The 25,060-nt window shown below is 43.9% G+C and overlaps 1 protein-coding gene across 4 annotated transcripts in view; it reads left to right on the forward strand.

Moving 5' to 3' along the window:
- The window catches only part of foxp4 (forkhead box P4), a 70,751-nt gene extending 46,457 nt beyond the window's left edge, over nt 1-24,294 (forward strand). The window contains exons 4-18 of one of the 4 annotated variants that reach the window (XM_049733872.2): nt 395-517; nt 3,369-3,503; nt 6,344-6,479; nt 8,392-8,593; nt 9,275-9,373; nt 10,476-10,574; nt 12,802-12,889; nt 14,074-14,157; nt 15,486-15,705; nt 15,781-15,857; nt 15,933-16,034; nt 17,759-17,892; nt 18,389-18,455; nt 19,271-19,443; nt 19,527-24,294. In XM_049733872.2, coding sequence (XP_049589829.1) covers nt 395-517; nt 3,369-3,503; nt 6,344-6,479; nt 8,392-8,593; nt 9,275-9,373; nt 10,476-10,574; nt 12,802-12,889; nt 14,074-14,157; nt 15,486-15,705; nt 15,781-15,857; nt 15,933-16,034; nt 17,759-17,892; nt 18,389-18,455; nt 19,271-19,443; nt 19,527-19,674 — 1,887 coding nt within the window. In that variant the 3' untranslated portion in view covers nt 19,675-24,294. Of the gene's footprint in view, nt 1-394; nt 518-3,368; nt 3,504-6,343; nt 6,480-8,391; nt 8,594-9,274; nt 9,374-10,475; nt 10,575-12,801; nt 12,890-14,073; nt 14,158-15,485; nt 15,858-15,932; nt 16,035-17,758; nt 17,893-18,388; nt 18,456-19,270; nt 19,444-19,526 lie in introns of all 4 variants that reach the window. The other 3 variants (XM_049733873.2, XM_049733871.2, XM_049733874.2) reach the window with 3 other exon arrangements.
- The last annotated feature ends 766 nt before the right edge of the window (nt 24,295-25,060 follow it).

A 25,060-nucleotide genomic window follows, 5' to 3' on the forward strand; every position in this document is an offset into this window, starting at 1 on the left:
TGTCACAATTTAGAATATTTATTTTATATTTAATACTAAGTGTTGTTCTTTATAGTCTGTTTTTTGGCTGACTAGCATATGCGTTTGTTTTTACTGGCGTATGGGGCAGTGACGGTTCAGCCCCGTGAACTCTGCCTAGCAACAAGTCTAAATTGTGTTTAAATGTTGTCATAAATGAATGATTTTTGTTTTTTGTACTACACTTCCATTAAAGGTGACATTGGAGTACCTTCTTTTTAAAACTAAGTACATTTTAACAAATTAGCTCGTTAGCTAATAAGACAGACAGACATCCCATGAGGAAAATTTAATAATGATTAAGGATCACATAAAATTATAGCTTTGATTGTGTTCAAATAATCAACTTTTGAATGTGTTTATTATGTTCCTGTAGGTCCCTGTATCCATGGCTATGATGAGCCCCCAGATGATCACTCCGCAGCAGATGCAACAGATCTTGTCGCCCCCTCAGCTCCAGGCCCTGCTGCAGCAACAGCAGGCGCTCATGCTTCAGCAGGTGAAACGCATGTGCCAAAGTGCACACATGCACACACACACACGCACACACACAGGTGGTGTCTGGTTGTACTCACTCCCACAGCAGCATGTTTAGATGTGTCTGATGTTTCATTGTGCAATGACACAAACTTGGTGTGCCTGCATCTCATTTCATGCTGTGAGCTCATAGAGGATAAACCAAGGCAAACATTCTGACTCATGCACATTTTTTGAAGTTGCTCCTCCTTAATATTATTACTACTGTGGATGATGTTATTATAACTAAGCATGACCCCACCTGTAGGCACACACATGCACTAACTATTTTAAGAATGCCTCATGTATTTAGCGCTGCCATGACAACAGCCAGCAAACAAATAAACACTACTCATCTGCAAAAGATCTCTCAAAAATTCAGACACAAGATGTGCGTTGTGATTCAGAAGTGTTTGTGCCAATGGAGCTCCGCACTAAGCCCTCCATTTACAATCTTATCGGATCGTTCACTGTAATATCCTTCATCTGCATCATTTTCAGTTGCTAAAGGACATCTACAAATCACATGATTTGTGAGCATAATGGTGGCCAAGAACCTTCTCCCCTCGTCTCTGACAGAGAAGTCAGGCTAATAAAACCATCGCGTTTAACATCATTCTCCCCCTTAATTAACCGCAGCATGGACTTGCTTCGAATCTATATCTGCAAGCTGGCACTTTGGCGCCGACTGACACACACACAGAAACACACAGAACGAGACAATCAGCTGACATATCACTGAACAGAGCGTTAAATTTCATAACCCCGTGGCAGTACAGCAATGTATAAAAGTGGTTTACGGTCCACTACCACATCATATTTGTGTGTATATGTGTGTAAATTAACCTTTAAATTTCTACATTGCTACAACTGCTCTGCTGGTTTGTTCACCAAGGCAAGGTCATGGTAATAGGCTGAAGAGGTGAGTGCCTCACTTCCATACTCTTAATGCATAGAGCCACTGAATCAAATCATTAAAAGACCTTAATTATCACTTAATTATTCCCTCAACTCACCATTCGGCAGTCGAGTGCGTGCGTGTGTGCACGCGCTCACTTGCGTGTGCATTTGCATGTGTGACGAGGAGAGGGATCAGGACAAGTGAGGCAGAAAAGAGATATTAACCCCGCCTGAGGAACAATAAAAGAGCGGCAAGAAAGAAAGAATGAAAAGTACTGCGTCTTCCAAGCAAGCAAATTAAAGATAAGAACGTACGTCATTGTTGAAATGCAAAGTAAATTATGCAAAATTCAAGCTATGGCCGGGAGAAGACTCAAAATGGGAAATGTAAAAATGGCGTATCGCACACAAAAGGAAAAGGAGCATTACGGTTAGGATGTGCACCGGTGTCTAGTCGGCCGCATGGCGGGTCAGACGTATGAGAGACGGACGGCGGCAACTGCCGCTGTGTGAAGTCATTCTCTTGTGAGAAGCCTCTTTGAACATTTGATGCAGCATGAAACAAAGACAAACTGCAGAGGCAGAGGCGATCTCAAGAGGATAACCTCCCTTGCACACTTAAGCGCACACTGTGGTCAGACTTTCCCTGCTCGCCTGGTGTGCGAGATTGTAATCTTAATGGAGCGGCCTGCCTAAATGACTGATTACTAACACAAATGCACAGACAGGCTGTGGTCAGTCAGGGGAGACAATGCTTGGGTGTTTGCAAAGTGTATTTTTTAAATGAAAGGATGGTCCCAGCGGAGGGGTCTGTGGTGGTGATAGTGCCGAACAGAGCTGACTTTTGTGCAGCTGGCGCGAGATCAATTCCCACTCAGGGTCGTCTGGATGTTTGCGTAATATACTTTTTTTTTTTAGTGGCTTTTTTATTATCTCTCCATTCCGCTTCTGTGCAGTAAATGTGAAGCTTTGGTGTCATGGTGACATGAGTGACGAAACAAGTAAATGTCCCACTCACAAGTTTTAATTATGATTGTTTAATAACAAGGTGTTATATTTTTTTTACTGCCACAAACGAGTTATTTTGCTTTTTTTGTGTTATCCTTTAGATTCAAAAAGTGTCAATTTAATTAATGAAAGATACAAAAATTACCCAACAATATACATAAAAACAATTTCAAAACAAACTTATTAGAGGACAGTAAATTCAAGTTCAGTAGTAGCAATTATTTAGCAGATGTCAAATATCCTGCAGAAAGTAGGAAAGTTGTGTATTGATGAGTTCTGTCTCTGATAATATGCCTTAGTGACACTGAAAAAAAATGCTGTTGAATTTTATTTCATTAATTTGTTGCTTGCATCCAGATCCAAATGATTATATTTTTGCAACCATAAACTTGCGTAAATTCAACACATATGAAGAGATAGTTCCCCTATCCAAAGAATGAATTATTTTAAATGAGTAGCAGTAGTTTCAGTAGGAACTTGAAGTTCAGTGCTTAAGTAAACATGTAGTGGAGTCCCACCTCTCAGCAGTGTCATCTGGGATTGCCTGCAACCCCTTGCGTTGATCTCATGAATAAGTGGTGTAGATAATGACTATCTGTGTGTAATACCCTCAGAGGGATGTGGCCCTGCTCAATGTTATAGACCCTCTGGATGTATGTAGAGACATCTGCCACCTTCAAAACGGTTTGCCCTCACAGTGGCGTGCGTGCAGACGCATTTCCCGCCACCGCCGGATCCTCGGATGCAATGTTTAATAATTGCCTTGCAACAAGTCAACACACGTTATTTCATAGCAGCTCTGCCATATATGCGGTTTGTCGTTGGACCACACGCTGCCAGGATAATTAACGAAAGCAACCTCGGCATGCCGATGATTCTTGCGTTGTTGACGTTTGATCGTCCCGTCTTTGGTCTTCTCCTTGCAGCTACAGGAGTACTACAAGAAGCAGCAGGAGCAGTTGCATCTGCAGCTCCTGACTCAGCAGCAACAGCAGCAGCAGCAGCAACAACAACAGCAGCAGCAGCAGCAACAGCAGGCCGGAAAGCAAGCAGCAAAAGAGGTGAACGCAAAGTGCACACTCATTTCATTCAAGTACACTTTGAAATATACAAGTGGCCTTAAATGCATCAAAAGGTGGTTGATACGAGAGCTTGCAGAAAGGAAAAAAAATCCATCAAGTGTCTAACATATTGACTATGCGGTAGGCTACATATGTTGGCCCGTCGTCATCTTCTTTCCTCGTCTTCCTTTGTGGTTTGCGGTCAGCTCATCTCTAGGCAAGCATTAGCGAACGCACGCTGTCATTTTCTCCGCCGTGTCGGAGCGGCGTAGGAGTGCCGTGCCAAAGCCCTCATTTACATGCCTTCGACGGTGGGCCCGAGGTGAAATCTCCATGTAGGAGGGGTCTTTCTCTCTTTTAATTGTCAATTAACCCCGCCAAACGCCGGAGGCCTCGCCTGCTTTCTCGCTCTTCTTCCTTTTTGCTTAGATAAATACAAACGCGCTGCTTTAACCACAGCTGCAAATCACTTCTGAGGATCATGTCACGCCCGATCAAAAAGATTTCCTCTTCATGGGACAAGATTGCATTGAACTGCGCTCTTTGTCTAGTTTTCCAGCTTCAAAACAAAAAAATAAAAACATGCCAAATATTTTAGAGAGAAAAATGATACATTCATGCAAAAATCCAGAGACTGAACTTAGTGCCACATATTTCATCTGCTCTTTTTGTCCCACATACCAGAAAAGCAGCAGTGACTCCAAAGAGGAAAAATGTCATCAGGATCATAGAAGCAATAATGTAGCATATTTAAAAATGAGGAAAGTGCTGCATTCATGCTTATTCTGGCTGCTCGATATAATAAGTTGGCAATAAGTCGCTAACGATAATAGCAGAAGAGAAACAGAATGCACATCGGAAAGTATTCACCATCCACGCTGTAATCTTCCCTCTCTCTTGTCACATTTCATTGAAGTTATGGCTTTAATATTTCGAGCTGTGGTTAACTTCTTTTAAAATACATCCTTCCTGACATCATCCAAGCATTTCTCTTCTTCCCCATACAAGACAGGAACACATTTTACTAGTCCCTGACTAACAGCGGTGAAATTTGTCGACTTAAATCAAAATTGTGCCTGCGTATTAAATAATGTATATTATACGAGAGCTAAAATTTATGGATTGTGGAAAAAAAACACTCATAATCCACATTTTGACTAGCAGGCTTGAACTGAATTTTAGAAGTTGAAAAGGAGGAGTTGACGAATTAGGAAGCAGCATGCAAGTCACATGGTCACCATGTTGCCCCTCAATTTGGTAATTTACCAAACCTGAAAACAAGTGGCGGCAAAGAGGCACAAATTAACCTGAGACTTTTTGACAAAACCACAAGAAGACACGTCCTACATTCCATTTCTTCTCCCAAAGGACTCAAACCGGCACACCTCGCCGACAGCGGCCGACCGCGTCGAGCGTGACCAAAGCAAAGCAGTTGTGCTCAACTGCCATGTTTGCTCTTGCATTCTCCCCCCTCTTCCCAGCCACTGTCCCACTTTTCACTTTTTTGTTGTTGTCCTGTAACATCTCGACAATCACTGGTCGTCCACGTATACGCTTGACGTGTGCTGGGTCACTGCACAAACGCATCTACTAGCGAGAGGATGCACGTTGCAAGTAACAACAAGCGTTTACTTCAACAGATCATGGCCTATGTGTGGAAAAGGAATTTATAAAGGCTAACAAGAAGATAGTAGGAGGCGGAGAAGTGCGAGCAGAGGGAGGATAAAACCTTTAATCACTGCAGCTCAAGTGGTGTTGACTTCTTGACCTTTTCCCTATTTTTTGCTCGCCTTTTTTACGCATGGAAGTGCTGCATTCCAAGACTATGAAAGTGTCAGTGTTTTTGTGCGTGCGCACATTTGGGACTGGTCAGGAGTCAGCTTAATGAAGTGACTCTGAGCATCGCAAGAGATGTGTGCGTCTGTCGGTGACCGTCCATTTGTGTGTGCGTGTGTGTGTGTTTGTGTGTGCATCTGTGTGACTGGCAGGCTCAGACAGTGTGTGATGTGCTCATAAATCACATTGACAGCCTGTTACAGCGCTAGCTTTGGCCACTCAGCCACAGCTAATGTAAACAGAACACAGACACACACACACACGTGCACACAAATGCACACACGCAACGTGCGCTTTAAAGAAGGACGTATCTCAGGAGAGAGTGAGGGACAGAGGGGGGGCAGAGGAGCAAATGAAATGGACAGACATGGAAAAAAAAAGAGGGGCAGTAGAGCTGGACCGAAAAGAAAAGAGCGGAAGGAGTTTGCTTATGGAAAAAACATGCCGTCATTGAATATAGGAAGTAAATGTATTTATTACAAAACAAAAGTTGCACGTTTTCTATTGTCCTTCCATAACTTCACATGCAGTCAACGCTGCCACCACACATTCCCTCGCCAGGCTCCAGTCTGAAAGGAAGTGACCTAGCTGCCCTTCCTGTGAGTTGCTCTCTGTTCATGCTGCCAACTCACTCTCTGCCCCACACACACACACAGGGGCACACAATAAGCAGGTCCTCAAGCCATATATTTTTTTTTTCTCCTCGCAAGTTATCTGTGAGAGATAAAGCTCATCACTCTGGGCTTGGCCTGCAGGGACTTCAAACGGCTCAGCACAGTGCCGCTCAAGTCTAGCCTGGGAGAGCAGGAAGGAGGACATTTATCACTCTAACGCACACACACATGACCTTTGCCTCAGTCTTTTTTCCCCCTCTTCATCATTATGGCCATTTGATGACATGACAAAATAAAATCTCTTTGCTTAATATGCCTTTCTTTGAATTGAGTCCTAAAAGCAGGAAACTGGAGTTTTAATTTTTTGTTTCTTTCTTCCTCTTGCAACAGCTCAGCAGCAAGCAGCTGGCCTTCCAGCAGCAGCTGATCCAGATGCAGCAGCTTCAGCAGCAGCACATCCTTAATCTCCAGAGACAAGGCCTGGTTCCCCTGCAGCCCACCGCCGCCATGCAGTCTCTGCAGCAAGGTACGCCGACGCAACCCTTGCAGGCCTCTTGTGAAGCCTGCTAAGTTCATCAGGCTGTAAAAGATCAAAAGCCTATTGGTGGCTTTTGGGAAGGTACTCATAATAGGGCAGATATGCTACTAATTCCCCAGTGCGAGGTGTGCGCACTTGTCATTAAAATTAGCCAAGGATATCATCAAAATGCTATTTTTATCCCACAGTTCCTTCAATTTGTCTGCTGATAAAAGTTGGCTGCTCCGCCCACACCGACCACATTCATTCATTCATATATTGCTCATAAATGAGAATTTTTTACCTTTTATCTTACCCACAATTTCCTGCTCAATTTTTATTACGTTACAACTTAAATGAAAAAAATAAAACTTGGTGCTCTTTTATATACAATTACTAGGAGCAATTAGGATGATATAAAAGACACTTTGCACTTAAGAGGGTCTTTTTTACAACACTGCATTTTGGTATCTCCCTCTCTTGTGCTTTCCCTGCGTATCCAAAGTGGAATTTCCCTGCAGTGTGAAAGAGCCGGCCCATTGTGACGGCTCAGCCAGGCGTGAACCGAAGCATTCCTCGGACCAGCCATGCCACACAAACACATACACACACATGCATACACACGCAGAAACGCTTGAGCACAAACGCGAATAATTAAACACTCACACACAAATGAACACACTAGTGGACTGCCTCAAAAGGCTGTTGTGTCCGGCTGGTAAGTGGAGGGGGGGCAAGAGGGCATCTCAAGAGCTGTAATAAGATAGAAAAGCTGCTCAGATGGCGTAACTGTACCCCAAAAAAAAAAAAAACGCTCATCACATAAAGCCAGCAAGGAAAACTGGAATTAAATATAAAAGGCATAAATTGCAGGTTGTCTGGGATTTCAAAAAATATTTTCATATTTTGAAGCATATCTTGTCTTATCTTCAACATGAATGTCTCAGTTCACTGAGTATGTTGAAGCCAAGCCACTAAATAAGTGAAGCGACTTACTACACCCTGCCAAGTATTAAAGTTTTAAATATACTGTGACAGTGGAAGGGATATATTTAATAATAATAAATAATCATAAGAATTATGAACAGCAGCAATATGAGTTTGGAATGTTGCTGTTCCCGCCCCTACTGGAAGGCAGATGCATTTCTGATCTTATTTGTGTATTCATTCTTAGTATTTATTTCTACAAATGTCTTAAGTGCTCAGCTATGAACGTGTTAACGTGCTCTTCACTCATCAATAGCTCACTTGGCATGTTTTCTGTTTTCACAAAGCGGTTGTTTAAAGTTTTTGGGCCGGCTCGATAAGTTAAACAGAAGGAAACGCTCTGCATTTTTTACAGTGAGGGTGTATCCATAGATTGATCGGGTTTCTCGGGGTAATAAGTGCTCACACTGAGAACTCTATAGCAACAAGAGGCCTCATTCCTCAACTGTGAGAACTTTTGTTTTGGCGGGAGCGCTGGAGAATGCATTCAAAGCAGACATAATATTTGTATTGCTGCAAGGTCGCTATGTGCCGACGCGAATGTGTGCGCCGGGTTACATTGGAGTGGACTATGGCATTTTAAGCATCTCTCTTGCTTTGAAATTGAAGCAGAAATAACAAATCTGTGCTCAAAGGGTACCCCGACCCAGTTGAGACAAACAGTGCCAGCGACAAGCTCGAATCGCCATTAGCGCTGGGAACGCATGTATAAATTAGCTTTTGGTTAGCTTGGGCTGCCGCTATTGTCCTCTCGCAATAAATCTCAGGGGCCCAAACGGCCGCATTGTGATTTTAATGAGTAGAAATTAGAAAGGGCTGTCTCTCTCTCATCAATATCATATTAACCGCATTTCTTCTCAATTCAGGTCTCTCATACGCATACATTTCATTAAATAACCTCATTGTGATCGTCTTCATTGTCTTCGTTGGGCAGCCATGTGTCCGTCGGACCTCCAGCAGCTGTGGAAGGAGGTGTCGGGCGTGCCGAGCAGCGACGAGGCCTTGAAGCAAGCCGAGGGCCTGGACTTGAGTACCAACAGCTCTAATTCTACCTCAGCCTTCCCCAAAGCGGCCGGCGCTCACATGCCACTGCACAGCCTGCCCAATGGACAGAGCCACACCCCAAAGAGAGACAGGTACGAGATGCGTTGACGTATAAGGCTGACTAGACACAAGATTAGGTACACCTGCACAATGCAACTGTTGTTTATAATAAAAAAAAAATATATGATTGAAGAATAACAATTGTATGTATCAAAAATACTAGTGGTATCGGTACTTGATATCGGTATTGGTAACTACCCAAGTTGTGTTTTGTGTAGAGGTAATATATCTCCCTTTTGATTGACAGCTTCAAAGTCGTTTTCATTTCACAACATCTTGATTATTGCGCTAGAAGCCATCCAAAATTAGATTCGGTGGGTGTACCCAATGTCGTGGCTGGTCAGTGTCCTTCCACTGTGTGACCTGTCGTCTTTCTAATTCACACACTCCCTATATTTCAATTTCCTGCCTTCCTTTTCACTTTTTAGCCATTCTTCCCTTGCGACACATGCAACAAACCGCACAGCACTAGCGTGTTAACTCATTTGATAGAGAGTGTGGCTTAAGTTATGTATGTAGTGTCGGTATGCCGTCAACCACATGCTAATATAGGAGAGGATGAACGGAAGGAAGGAAAGACGTGGTATGGTGCAAAGATCGAGATTGATAGATGGATCTATTTTTGCTGACAGTTCGTCGACAAATGAACACACACATGATATCGGGGTGATGTGGTCCCATGGCTTGCTCATGGGCTTGTCTCCGTTTTTAAGAGCCAGACTGTTTGAGTGGATATCCTCCTTCACCAAGGCAGACAGTGGCGATGACCATGCCCCCCCATACTCCAAAGGCAGCCAACCCCCCATCAGCCAGTGAGTAGCATGCACGCACCACTCACACATGTGCACGGCCCACACCCAGGAAGTCACTTTGGATGGCGCTTCCAAGAGTGATCAAGATGAGTGAGATGCGGGGAAATTTCGCTTTCATTGTATCTAAACAATGGATGCAGAAGCAGGCAGCGTTTAGCCTGCTAAGCTAATGCATGGCTGATGTGGAGGAAAATGTGGTTGCCAGCAGTTTGTCACGGCTGCTGTCTGAGCAGCTTCTGAGTTGACTCAACCACAGCCAACACACACACGCACGCACGCACACACACACACACCGCCCCAACCCCTGCATGCACATTAGATCAGGAAGAGGTGAAAAAGAAAAAAGGGAGAAGGACGGAGACATGTTTCCATCTGCGAAACAAATGTTTTTTGTTAGACGACCTCATGATGTTGATTTGGTCGGATCCTCATTCCAGTCCTCACACACACACACACACACACACACACACACACACACACACACACACACACACAGAATCCTCATGTACGTATATGCAGAGATGATGGTTGCCAGAGAAAGTTTAGATCCACATCTGCTCCTCACCAATATGCACACACATTCTACTCTACAGTATGTCGTGTTTGTTTTACTACCACGCGCTAAAGCCAAGCTGGCCCAGTTACAGCAAGCACACGAGCGCTTACCAGAATAACCATCGTTCGATGGCGGCCGCTGCTAATCAGTCTCGGAACGAGTTGGGCCCCGTGCCGACTCTACGTCAAGACCTGAAACACAAGAACCGACAGCAAAACGAACACACTGGCGCACACACGTGCGCCGCATGCACGCCAAGGACAAACAAGACGGGTCATGGATTTGAAAATATGCTTCTGAGGTTGCTGGAGCGATCGCCTTCTTCTTCGCCTGGCTTCTGTAACTGACCCCACTCTGTTCTATCACGCTTTTCGCCGCACTTGGCTCGGCGAGCGGCACGAGCTAACCACACTCAGATGGCGGTGTTGTTGCTACTGCCGCAAACAGTTATTCATGTGTGGTCGATTGACACTTTCCTGCTCTCCGTTCTCGCCTTTATTGAGCGCGTGTTGTGTCGCGTCACCTAACCGAGCTCTCTACCCGCAGCCACGAGGAGCATGCCGGCTCCCATCCTCTCTACGGCCATGGAGAGTGTAAGTGGCCTGGCTGTGAAGCACTGTGTGAGGACATGGGACAGTTCATCAAGTAAGTGTCTAGAAGTTCTTCTTCAGCCACATCAGGCACCAGTATTGATGTTGATTTAGATTTCAGGCACTGATGTCTCCTTCCAACTATTCTTGGTTGTTATCTTCCAATTTGGCAGTCGCTCTTTTCTTTTCTCATTAACCACAAACTTTGGACCACATCAAAACAGTCTTCAATTCCATCTTGAATTGGAACACGTTGCCTGTCATTTACAAGGGACTCGATTTGATCCCATGTATTAAAAGAAACATGACTTCGTATCAGATTGAGATTGTAGAAAGATGAAATAAAGCCCCGGTGGAATGCTCAACGTCACTCACTGATGTATTTTAGCACCTCTCAGTCTTCAGTTGCCATTGATTGCATCATATTCAATGATTGTCTAACATAAGCCGTACACGTGTATACAAAGCTTTACTCAATTAACTAGCAGTAAAAAAAATAAAATAAAAAATGTGGTGGGTGGATGACGCCAATGCTGTCTTTTGAAATCGCTCATTCATTTTCTGATCACAAGAATATTAATGGAGGCCAAAGCAGACAAAAAAAACACCAATAGATAACAATTGTGTTGATGTGAATATTGAAAATTTGTATTTCTACAGCTTTTTTTTTCATCAGTGTTGTGGTCCAGTCCCTCCTGTTGCTTGTTATTAGCCAGTATGAAGTCAATTGAGGATGCTGAGTCCGGCCTTGACACGCTGTTACTTCCTCCTCGCACAGCGGACTTCCCGTAGCACTAACAAGCTTTTAACGAAGCCCCCCTCCTAAAACAAACTCACCCTCATTATGTTTTCATGGAACTATTAAACTATTTGAAAAAGCGTGAGGGATGATATAAATCAGCCAAGGTGATGAAATCGGCCTTATCGTGAAAGTGTGATCGCGATGGCATCGGACAAGCAGATCAAAGCTCGCAGGCAGGCTGGGAAAGTTCGAAGAGGAAAGCTGTTGTTTGGTGTCTCATTTCACGTAGCCTCGGGCAGATGGAAGGAAAGGGAGGAGAGGGGAGGGGGGGGCTGAGTGAAAGTGTGCAAGAGAGAGAGTTGAAGATGAGAAAAAAGAGGCGGTGACAGATAATGCCCGTAAGTCCGACAACGCTCCCCCCTTCCAGCCAGCCTTTGTCATCGCCCCATGAGGATAGCGGCAAGAGCAGAGGAGGAAGACGCTCCCCTATTTCAGCCCCCCCTCCCTTGTCAAAGTTCTCTAGTCTAGCATTTAAAGTGTGGTTGATGGGCCTGGGTATGAAGTGGGTTAAAGTCTCGTCTGCCAGGAGTAAACAGAGCCTCTTTGTGGGCCACATCCAAAAAGAAAATCTGCTACTGTTTATGTCCCATGGACAGACAGAAGGGATTTTTTTTTTTTTTTGTTGCTAAGAATGAGACTGAATCATTGGCATTTAGGGAGACGTGGGAGGGGGGGAGAGTGGACGGAAGAGTGAGGAGAGTAAAAAAAAGGGGGGAGAGAAGTGAGATCATGTTTTTTGTTATTATTATCGTGCACTTGTGTTGAGCCTTGGATTAGCCATGCCATGACATCATTGTTTTTGTTTCATTTCAAGCCTCACTCTGATATTGCCTAACTTTCCGAGGTCTAAGTCAGAGACTCCACACGCACGCACATGATCATTTACCCAAAAACAGTGAGAGGAGTGCTTCCTTCGGATTAACACCACATGATATCATAAAAAGTCCCTCTGGAGCACGGGCACACACTTGACGGATATGCGCTGGCACAAACACGCAGTGGGCGGGCGGGCGGCAGCAACCTGTGAATAACCTTGGTGATGACAGAGGAGAGAAAGGGATGGAGGAAGGGAGACAGGGAGGGGTGCAGTGGGAAAGATCAGAAGGTCCCAGGTCCTCCCACAGCGGAGGAAACAAACAGCACCGGCGCTCAGCTCAGTCACATCCGAAAAGGCATTCATATGAAGTGGAGTGAAGTTTAGCAAGAAGCGCGTCTGAAGATAAGCTCTCGGCCGATAATGCATGAGCTCATATCCAGGTGGTCGTCTCGGAACACGGCTCACTTAGCACCAGTCGAGTATACGCACATACAACACAGCTGCCGCGTCTTTCGGCAGACAAAATAAACCACCAGAGCATTTCGGAGACAGTTCGTAACGCTTAGCTAAATAAATCCTGATAGCTCTCCAAAGTCTTTGCCGATGAAGAGCGGCTTTTGCTTTCGTTCCAGATATGACCTAACCCCGTCCAATCTTCTTTAGGCACTTGAACAACGAGCACGCCCTGGATGACCGCAGCACCGCTCAGTGCCGAGTCCAGATGCAGGTGGTCCAGCAACTGGAGATACAGGTGGGCCTCTCGCTCGCTCGCTCGCTCGCTCTCACGCATGCGCTTCATTGTCACCGCTTCCCAAACAAAAGCCCGACCCGACTCTTTCCGAGCCGGTCGATGCCGCTAACTCGTCTGAGCCCGTGAAGCTGTGTTTATGGAGAGCAGCGGAGCTTGTAATTTAAAAGGAGCAGTCGGCGGGGAAGCTGCCATCGGCCGCTCCAATTATAAAGCTGCTCTGGTCACCGGCGAGAGCGAGCGAGGCGATGAAGGAGCGGAAGGAAAAGCAGAAAAGAGAGGGAAAAAAAACACAAAAGCGAGAAAGCAAAGGGGCATGTAGCATGGCCTCTCTTCACCTCCAAATGGTTCATTCATGCCACAATCTTGACACCACTGAATGCGCCAGCAAAGGCTGACATACAATTTTAAAAAAAAATAATCATGTTCATATGCAGTGTCTGACAAAAATACTCGGGCACGTGGCCTTCATGAAATAAAAACGACAGAAGTTGCAGCTGCCTCTAAATACATTGGGACAAAAAATGTCTTTGTTTTGTTTTCAATATATTATCAGACACGACTGAGAATGTAACTCATGCAATATTAGCTACACTTCATGACTGACAAGATTGCATTACACACACACACGCACGCACACACACACGCATACACACACAAACAGTGAGTCCCAACACTGACGGTAAACATTCTTTCTTTGAGCCGCTGAGACCTTCACTGGGGAATACAAAGTGACAGAGGAGCAGGCGGCGTCACATCACATTGGAATGTCCATCTTTATCTCACTGACATGTCACTTCATCCCTCGACAGTCACACACACGTGCACACACACTTGGGCCCAATGTAGACATTTGAAATATTCACACGTCATTGCAGTGTGTGTTAATAGTGCTAAAAGTACATCAAGGAGCAACACTTGGAAGCCCACCACCACCACACACACACACACACACACACACACACACTAAAAGAATATCCAGAGGCTATAATGGTCCCCATTTAAAGGCAGTCAACAATGTCAAAAGGGAACAAGTGTTTCTGCAGGCTAGTGGAAAGCATGAGAGTGCTCCGCTTGCTCTCGTGATTCTCGGCCCAGGTTGTACTTCCATCCGTAATATCGTTGTCAATAAAGCTTTGTATTTATTTATGAGTAAAAGTGCATAACCTGCATGGTGTTTCTCACAGCTGGCAAAAGAGAGCGAGCGACTCCAAGCCATGATGACCCACCTGCACATGCGCCCATCAGAGCCAAAGCCTTTTAACCAACCCGTGAGTTCACACCTGCACACGCGGATAATTATGATGACATTTTCCTTCACCATCTTTCATTCACTAATTTATGGGGTATTTGATCTGTGAAGCTTTCTAGGATACCAAAATGCTGACATGTAGCTCGCCATTTGCGCCCTCTGTTGACCATTGAGGGTCAATGATCAGTCTGGTACTCCTCAGTTTTGTTCTTTGTTTTTAACTTCTTCCTTATTTTTATGCAATATTTAAATCTGGTCTGAGAGAGAAATAGCAAAGTAGGTTGAGGAGACCTCAAAATGTGTGTGCAGTGTGTGTGTGCGCGTTTGACCATAGTGCTTGGCGCACTTGTTATTAGTCATCTGTCTAATGAATATTTCATTATTCAGATTTACGAAGAGTCCTATTAAAATATGAAGATGTTGAAATTAATTGTCAATTAGAGGAAGAGTGTCATAATTTGACTTGATGTAAATGGTGCAGCTGAGTGGTGCACGTGTGTGTGCGTGCGCGTGCGTGCGTGTGCGTGTGTGTGTGTCTGACGGGTTGTTGGCAGGGGGGATCAGCCGCCATTATCATCTAATGGGAAATCAGGAAGAGGCGTGTTCTGTCGCCGCTGGAGCCGAGCCTCTGGGTCAGGGATTGGAGAAGGAGGGGCAAGGGCGGGGCGTCAGGAATGGAAACAGAGTTTGGCCTCAATTAACAGGGTTCGACTGTTGCCGTGGTGATTTGGAAGGGTTGGAGCGTTAATGAAGTACCTGTTAAACAGTCCCGCCCCCCTCGAGTCGGCTTAAATGGTGGCGAGAGGGAACAGAGGAAAGCCAAGGAAATTCACCCCCCCACACACACACACACATGCAGAGGTTTTAATTAGTCCTAAACTAGTCGTTCTAACCTCTGTTCCAGAGAGACGCGGATGTGGTTTTATATATATATGTGTGCGTGCGTGCGCGCAAGGCCCTAATTGGACTGTATTCTTCCGTGAAGACTTGGCTACCACAGCGCTGTTTCTGTTTGTGTTCTTTACAAACATTTTGGTGTGTGGTTTTGTTTTTGCAAGCAGGGTTAATTGCAGGAGTGTTTTATGAATAAATGTGACTGTGGCTTGTGTGTGTGTGTGCATGTGTGTGTGGGAGGCCAGGGATTTCAAGCTAGTAGAGGAAGCTGCTGTGTGACACTCAACTTATATGATGGACAGATTTGAGGTCAGGGTTCTGCGAAGGTTCTTTCACAACAAACGCCTTGCTTGATTTACTGAACTGCAAAGAATGCAGGAATCCAAGATGGTTGATTTCTGAATTGATTCTCTCGAGCGGTTTACATAGGTGACCTCATCTCCATTTTTGCAGTTGAACCTGGCTTCCAGCGGCTCTCTTCTAAAGCGTGACAGTGACGTCTACCCGGACGGTCTTCCTCACCCCCCCACCTCAGCGGCAACCCCCATCACTCCACTGCGCCAGGGACCCTCGGTGATCAGCTCCTCCAGCCTTCACACACACTCCCACGCGCACGGCGTCGGGCCCATCCGCAGGCGCAACTCCGACAAATACTGCACCCCCATCGCTTCGGGTAGGTTGACGACCTTTGCTCGTGTTTTTCTATCAAGACAATTTCTAATGTTTCTCGACCGTGTTACTAACGCAGAGCTGGCTCAGAACTGTGAGTTCTACAAGAACGCCGATGTCAGGCCTCCCTTCACTTACGCCTCTCTTATACGTCATGTAAGTCTCCTCGCTTCTCCTCTTCCTCCTATCCGTCTTCCATCTTAATTTTCAACCGTCTGTCCGTGCCCACAGGCCATTCTGGAGTCACCCGACAGACAGTTGACTCTGAACGAGATCTACAACTGGTTTACACGAAAGTTCGCCTACTTCAGGAGAAACACAGCCACGTGGAAGGTAAACCTTTTCCAACTAAATGTAGTGGGGAATTTGAGTGGCAGCTCCTCCAGAGAGAGTATGACCGTGAGGTAGGGGGCACCTAGAGACCCTGACCTGCTGCCTCACAGTCCCAAAACCGAGGCGAGAAGGCGATGAGGGTAAAGAGATGGAATATCATCTTTGAATGTAGCCTTCATAAATATATAGACCTTAAAATTTGACTCCTCTTTGGCTTTATGGATTTATACAGCAGCTCGGTGAGTCAAACAGGGCGGCCAAGATGTATGTCCCTTAATAAGCTGTTAAATTTCATGAGGGGAGCAGCGGTGTCAAGTGAGTGGAAGTCATTGATCAGAGGAAAGAAGGACCAGAGAAAGAACAAGGAGGGAAAGAGAGTGAGAGAAATGAGGGAAAAAAAGCTTTTATCCCATAATTGTTACATTTGGGGCACAATTCAAAATGTTGACTCAGAAAAAAACAAATCCTGTCTGATTACATCTCATTAAATTTAACACAAGACTCAGACATAGACAGGGGAAGGTTTTTGTATTATACACAATTGAATGTTTTTTTTTCTTTTTTTTTTAAATTAGGCGTCCCCGAGCCTGATGGATGAGTGACATGAGTGTTGTGACCCGCTCTAAATGACTTCTAATATTTTAACTGGGAGAATCAGGCTTTCATCACGGAGACAAATGCAAATAACGCCTTTATAGCACCATGTGTGTGTGTGTGTGTGTGTTTGTGTGAGTGTGCGTGGGTCTGTGTTTCCCCGTGTGTGTGTTTGAGTGAGAGTGCGTCGTCAGGGTGGCAGGCGGAGATTGGGGTCAGACTCATTTACAAAACTTAGCATGGTGGCTCAGGGGTTGAAGGGATGCGGGGGAGAGCGGGTTCCTGCGCTGATTATGGCTTGTGTAATTATGTGTGTTTGTGTGAATGTGTGTGTGAATGTGTGTGTAATTACGGCAACGAGTGATGCACGCCTGGCCTGTCCCTCCCTCTCGGCTTAGAACAGCATGTCAGAGAGAATATGCAGGATTTAATTATAGACGAATTAAAATTGGTAATGAAATTGGGCATGAACACACTACAAATGGCAGATGAAAAGGGAGGCCTGTCCCTGGGGGGGGCGGACCCAGATAGCCGCGTGTCTGCTTCAGTGTGTGTGTGTGTTGGTGTGTGTGCCGATGCTTGATGATGACGGATAAGAAAACTCTGAGATAAAATAATGCTGCCTCGCACACATTATTCTAAGCACACTGCTGCAGTTTGTGTATAAAAAGAGATTTTCAAAATGATCTCATGGTCTCATGCATGTAACTTGAATATAATATTGACATTTGTATTTAATAGTTTGAGGAATCGTTGCAAAATGTGTTTTTGGACTGTTGTGATTTTGTTCATTATTAACGTAATGTGACTTTATTTTCTAATGATAATGTGATAGTGATGATAATATATTTTAAGAGAGACAATGTGACACAACATAGATTTTCTTTCACATAATTCACCTCTATTTTATTAATGTGGATCATTTTATTTTTATATACCATATGTACATCAATTTGAGGAAAGTTACTCGGAAAAAATAAAAATCTACAGGGCAAGGTTTGGCCTGCACTTGAAAACATTTCATTTCAAACATCGTGTATGATTTTCTTGTAAATGTAGAAACAGTTTAAATTAAAAATCCTTCAAAATGAAATACAGTAAAATGTGTTTTCTCTTTTCGTCTTTCCCAGAATGCTGTGCGCCACAACCTGAGTCTGCACAAATGTTTTGTTCGTGTGGAGAACGTGAAAGGAGCCGTGTGGACCGTGGACGAAGTTGAATACCAAAAGAGGAGACCACCAAAGATGACCGGGCAAGTACACGCGTGAGCACACACACACACACACGCACACATGTGCACTTTTTCCTTGGCACACTCGAGGTTGATGTGAGCATGATCTTATGGGTGCTGGCGTGATGATTGCCTAAATGGAACTACATTTACAATATGTGTGGGGTGTGTGTGCGTGTGCGTGCATGTGTGTGTTCCTTGTTAGTCAACAGCATTAGCAAGCAGCTGCATGTGTGAGATGCACGGGAGTAACAAACCTTGTTAGTGAATGCAAACAGATGTTCTCTCCAATTGCCAGAAAAACTGGGGTTAATTAAATGCGCACACACAAACACACACCTGCACATCAGCTAGCAGACAGTCTGCTATTGTGTGTGTTTAAGCATCTGTTTACAGTGTGTGTATGTTTCTACTGAGATTGATTCTAAGCTTTGGATGAGGTGGTGACATTTCCACATATGTGCCCAATCTGGCATCCTCATGGTTCTTTTTTTTTTTTTTTCCTCTATGTGTGTGTGCGTGTGTTTAGGAGTCCCACTCTGGTGAAAAACATGATTTCAGGCCTGGGCTTTGGATCCCTCAACGCCAGCTACCAGGTAAGGAATGCCCTCCTACTCCATCTTTCTCTTGCTGTGCCGCATGCACACACACCAGCCAATCACAATCAAGGACACTAATATCAATTCCCTTTTATAATTAGCAGATTCCCTAACGACATTCGCACCACCTCCCTCGTCTCCCTCATGAACCTCACCTCCCACCTCCCTCGCTCACACAGGCGCCACCCCCACTTCCACGCACACACAGCACCGCAGTTTTGCACAAGGCGTCAAGTAGTAGTCAATTAAGGTTACTGCATAAAATTATGGCCCGTGGCAGCAGCAAAAAAAAAAAAAAAAAACATCCCTAAGCTGATGAGAGTTGCCCACATCTTTTGTGTGTGTGTTGCCGGGTGGCTGTGAGGTCCGAGTTGTCTTCTCCAGCAGTAGCTGGATGATGATGATGCCAGTGTGCGCTGACAGACGCTGCCCTCTGTTGGGGGCACTTGTTCCCGCTCTCTGAAGTTGACGCTTCACGTGTTTGTGCGTGTGTTTATGTTGAGGTTGTGGCTCAGTCTCCCTCAACATGCCTGTTGAGACTCTCGGGTTCAACTCGCAGACTTTTGACAGCCTTCTCCGTGCGCTTCGTGTGGAATGTACTGTGTCGAAGTGCCCCCTAGTGGTTTGCCAAAGCATCATTTAGAGATGATCCAGCACACGGGTATCTAAGTTGTTACTTCAAGGGCTACATTTGGAAAATAAAAAGTCAAGGATTTTCTGTGGGAACACCAAATTGAGCATTTTAATTGTTTCCAATGAAGTGAAGCTATGTGGATGATATATAAGCTTTTTTTTTTTTTTTGTGGGTGCAGGCGGCCCTGGCAGAGAGCAGCCTGGCTCTGCTCAACAGCCCTCCCCTGGTGAACCCTCCATCTGCAGCCAGCCTCAACATGCTGCACGTGGGCCATGATGATGTCAGCTCCACAGTGGAGCAGGTCAACAGCAACGGCAGCTGCAGTCCCACCCTCAGCCCTCAGCAGTACAGGTACACACACACACAGTAACACTCCAGTGTGATCAATAATGAGCGTGTAGCTGTCAATCGCTAACATGCCCCCACGCCGGCAGCCACGCGGTGCACGTGAAGGAGGAGCCCACCGAGATCGAGGAGGACTGTCGGCCCGTCTCCCTCCTGGCCGGCATCACACACAACATGCCCTTGCCGAGCGACGACCGTGACCTGGAGGACGACCTCCCCGCCGACGACCTGGAGTAAGACGGCTCCGCCGGACGGGATCGAAGGGGCGTGGCTTAGTCAGAAGTAACGATAGCAAGAAGAGAAAAAAAAGAAAACGAGAATGTTTTTTATTTTTATTTGTCGTTCTGGGCAAGCAACCCGAGGATGACATTGAGAAACTCCAAACAGGGTTTGAAGACCTCCGTTACTTTAAGTCTGTGGAGCACTGCTTTAACTTCACATCTCTTTCCACAAACACACACCTACACACACATGTACATGCACACACTGGCGCACTCCTTCACTAGTGGAAGCCTCCTTCAGCTTCGTGGAGACCCCAAGAGCTCTTTTTCCTCCTCACTCAGGCGGCCCGGCGAGTCGCGCAGGCCCACAACTGTACATGCGCGTGCGACCATGTGTATATATCCGTAGATCCGGAGCATTCGCCAAGGGAGGGGAGTGCAGTATACCTCTCCATCTACCAAACACACTTTGGAGTCAATCTTTCATCAGACCCAAACGTTTGGCTTTCAGGATGGGAAGTGAGGAAAGATGCTTTCAAAGAAGAATACCTCGAACTGCGCCAACCCAACACATCGTCTCGACATTTGTGACCGGGAGGGGGCATGGCCCCTCTTTGCTTGTGAGATATTAAAAAAAATAAAGAAGAATAAGAAAACATTGTCCCAGCCACCCAAAAAGACTGCAAGAAAAGGAACATCCATTGCCGTCTCTTCTCCTTCGTTTGGGATGTCGAGATGAGTTTGGAACACTCATAGAAGAAAATAGCCGGGAAGTGTCTATAGAAATATTGTGACTTAAAAAAAAGGAACCTGTCAATGACATGGAAAAAAACATGTGGTAGCTTTATCATTTCCTTTTTTTATTGATGTTATTAGTTGTCTTTATTTTTGAGGAGCATTATTCCCATGGTGGTGATTCTTTTTCCGTGTATCTTTTCTGCCAATGCTGGTTTATTTTTGTATTGATTTTGTGTTCAATTTGTTTTTCACACCATTTCCAAAATGTATGGGGAAAAAAAAAAAAAGAGAACCCACAGTATTGTACCCCCCCCCCTCCCTTTCACTCCCAAGTGTAGCAGGCTAGAAATTTGGAAATAGCACTTAAAAGTTACCATTATCCAAACAAATTATTTAACAGCATTTTTTTTTTATTATTATTCTGCATTCTGTCTCATTCATTTATTTTTGGTTGTGTATTTAGTTGAGAGATAATGCTTTAAGAAAAAAGATCTATAAAAATATATATTAATGCAGTTAGAGAATACCTCATCCTACAAAGGTTCCAATTTGAAAAAGAAACAAGGGGGGACTTCTTTGCGCGGGAAACCAAAACGTGGCTCCATTCAAAGTTCTGTGCTGGTGATTCGTTACCGTGTCGACGCTGATTCAATGTGTGAGGATGTGTTAAAGGAATATCACGTGAGATGTTTTCTTTTTTTTTTTGTATTTGCAGCATTGCTTTCTCCATAGTGCCATACCAAATTTAACATTTTTCAAATCTATTACCTGCTTCTTACTCCCGTCTTATTTTTGTTACAGGTAACCAAAGAAATGTTTAGAAAACCAAAAACCCTGTAGTTTGTTTCACCCCCCTTCCTTTTTTTTAATTATTATTATTTCAGCCTCCTTTTTGTTCTTAAAAAAAACTGGCCAAAAGACAACAAACCAGGAGTTTGAGCTTTTTTTTGTTTATTTTTTTTGTTTGATGTATTGTTTGACGGTTAAACAGGATTTACAGTGCTTACCATTCCCGCAAACCAAAGTGTGAGAAGCAAACTACAAATTTGAAGTAAAAGCTTTTTTTTCCAGTTCCAAACTGCTCCTATTAGGTATGAGGCCAAATATACAAAGGAGTATTAAAGCCACACCAAAAAGAAAAAAATACCAGGGGGGAAAAAAAATCCCATTATTGTTTTGTGTGTAATTTTAAAAATTGAACTTTAGTTAATAACTGTTAAATTACTTCTGCTTCACAACAGAACAAAAATGACTTTTCCCAAAAAAAATGACTTAAACATTTCACAGTGAACTTTGTCTTGATATCCTGATGATGTGACAATTCATTTGTGTCAACATTCTAATTGTTACGTTTTCCTCTTAACATTCTCCTATTTTTTTCCTTAATTTTTAGTATGGCCTTAATACTCCTCGGTACAAAAAAAGTATTAACATGCACAGTTCCTCTTACTAAGGCAAAAAAAAAAGCACTTAGAGGTGACAGCGTGACTCTGCCATGCTCAGGCTAACGTGTGTTCCAAACACAATGCGCAGGACTAAGTCATTCCAAAAATGTGTAGCGAGGAATCTTTCCATTAAGAGGGAACAAATAACACTAAAACGATTCCAACGTAAGAGGACAACAACCAAGGGACGTCATCTTTAAAAGAAAATTTTCATTCTTAACTTTTGCACTTGACGCCATTTTCTTATTTAATTGAGGAAGCAACTTATTTCTTACAAAAAAAAAAAGACAGACCAAAAAGAACACTACCTCCTTTTGGAACTCTCGTCTATATCCCCCCCCTCCCTTCCCCTGACATTAATCCTCACTAATAACAACATGTGGACTCCCCTGTCACATACATGTGCTTCAGCCCAAAAACAAAAACAAGACGGACTGTAAAAGACTACCTCGCCTTAGCTGCGACCTGAAGCGCTCTCTGCAGCTCCTACGTGTCACTGGCATGATGGAGAACCCCCTGATTGGGCCAATGTACTGTTGCAGGGAAACTGTTATCAGATGTGATGATAGGCAGAATTTAACATACACACACACATACACACACACACATGGGTGGCACAGAAGCAGGGCTACATGGGTTTGTGCAAACAGCGGCTCTGACCAAATATCCAAAGACCCCCCCACCAAAAAAAAAAAAAAAAAGCAGTAACCACTCCACAAGAGGACACACACACACACACACAAATACACACGCATCATGGCTCCTTCAGTCCAAACAAGAGGAACTGCTGCATTCAGTGGAATATGTAGATGATCTTGTGCTTTAAGGTACACCTGTAAACAAGGCGCTTTTATAAAGATTGTTGACAGGTCACCGCGTAACATTTCTTGGCATAACACAATGTATTCTTGTATATTAATGATTGACTTATCTCTCCGGGGCATTCTTTCCTTTCGTTTGCGCTTGTTCATTTTCGGTGTGTGTTTCCTGCACCTGTTTAGCTATTGTAAAGCTCGCAGCTCTGGTTCCTATACTGTACTGCTAATGCTGAACTATATGTATTTATCATATTAAGTACTGCAGGTATCTTGGTTTTGATAGTTTTCTTTTTGTTTCCATGTTTTCAGATCTTCATAAAAACGTCTGGGACGATGATTTAGTTTTTTTTAAGTGTATTATCGCGAAAAAAAAGGTTAAAAGAGTCAAAGTTAGAGCAGTGGTTTTAGGTAAGATCTGTTTGTATATTTATCTTAGCTAGGTCTATTTTGATACTTTTTTGTCTGTACTGCATTTATGCGTTTTTAAGGAAAAAAAACACAAATGGATGAACTAAAAAATTTACGTTATGATGTACTGATACCTCAGAAGGACTTCTTTTTTTTTTCTTCTTCTCAATGACAGGACCAAAACTTTTGAAAAGAAAACGAGTGTAAGAATATTTAGCCTCTCTCCTGCTTTACACAAATGTGGACTGTCCGTTGGTCCTTTCAGGTGCCAATATTGTGTCCCTCTGACCCCTGACCCTTGTCATTCCTTAGCTGACCTCTGGCCTGCAGAGCTGTCAATCATTCGCGGGCGGGAGGGGGGGTTGCCAAGTCACACACTTCCTCTTTTAATCCCGCAAAGGGTTAGGGTTGCTTGCATTGTTGATGCTCATCCTCCTTTTTTTTTTTTTTTATATATATATTTGGCGTGGTCACGGTACCATAATGTAGACCGGCGCTCCGAGATGCAGCTCTCCGTCTGACTACCAAAGTCCAAAACTCCTGAACTGTAACCAAACTGATACCTTAACCAAACCGAAAGCGAGCTACTTCCAAAAGTCTCTATCGACGTCACAGATCACCTTCACTGATAGCTGTTCTCTCTCGTACGTGTGTGATGTCGGCCTCGGTGGCTTAAGCGGAGCCCCAATTTGTCACGTGTGATTGGACGCTTCTCAGTCTTTTAAAAGGAGGGGGGGTGGGATTGGGTTGGGTGAGGTGGACTGTCCAAGTGGAGTATACTAAACAAGTCCGAATGACCACTTCAGCTCTCCTCTGGTTAAACCTTAGGAATGTGTGTACATTTTCAGCAGTGACTCTTCAGTGTGTTGTGATTTAATTTCACTTTATTGCTTTGCTTAATTTTGTTGCTATTTTTTTTTTTTTTTTTTTGCAAGTGTCACCAGACTTAGAGGCGGGGGCTGGGTGCAGGTGGCTTTAAGACATAGTGAAGCCTCCATGCCGGGTAGCCATGTCGATGCCAGTCACTGCCCTTTCTTTCATGCTGTATAAAACACACACACACACACACACACACACATGCATATATCTGTGTATTTGTAACCTGAATCTTCTTGTGTCTGTCCATGCAGACAATAAAAAACTGTACAGTAGGTCTAGTTGCATGTAATCTGTACTAATTATTGACAATGGCATTATAAAATGCAATAAAATACTTATTACACTGTCCCATTTGGAGTCTTTGTTACTTTAGGATTAATAATTAATCAAATGGATAAACTAAAAGTATCAGGTAATTATATTTTATCAAATATGTTTTTTAATTAATCATTGTAATTTATTTTATATTCGAGGCAACAACTGCTTTTTTTTTTCCCTTTCTTGGTCATAGCTGTGTGTCTAAATCATTCTCATTTATGATTTACACACAGCAGTATTAAAACATTTCTTTCTTATAATGTAGATTATATATTAAAGGTAATTTATTGATTTACCACGTCAACAAATTTACCCAGTTTAGTGAGTCATGCAAGTAAAAACATGCCTTGAGATGAGTTGACAGCAAACGCTGAGTCAAGGAGTGTGTTGTGATACAAAGAGCAGCCGCCAGGAGGAGTAAACAAACCGGACAACACAAGCAGCATATCACAAACATGCAGCCTGCGACAAACAGCCACTGACAGCATCCTGCCAACAGGGTGAGCCAGATAGTTCACAACAGCATGTGAGCGAGCTGGCAAGGGGAGCTCCTGCACACTTTGAGACAATGCTGGGAAAGTTCAATTTCTCGCAAACTAGTTCAAAGTTCAGTTAACCAATTTTAAAATGAACTTGATCAGTTCATGATTTATGAACTAAGTTTATCATTCCAAAATGAAGAGCTCATAGTTATATTCTTCTCACAATTTAAAAAAAAAAAACCTTTTGACATTTTAGCTGTAGGGTTAAAGCCAGGGTTAGTTGATTAAATAAATTAAAATAAATAATTATAAAT

Source organism: Syngnathus scovelli, chromosome 11 (genome assembly GCF_024217435.2).
Source record: "Syngnathus scovelli strain Florida chromosome 11, RoL_Ssco_1.2, whole genome shotgun sequence".
Lineage (NCBI taxonomy): Eukaryota > Metazoa > Chordata > Actinopteri > Syngnathiformes > Syngnathidae > Syngnathus > Syngnathus scovelli.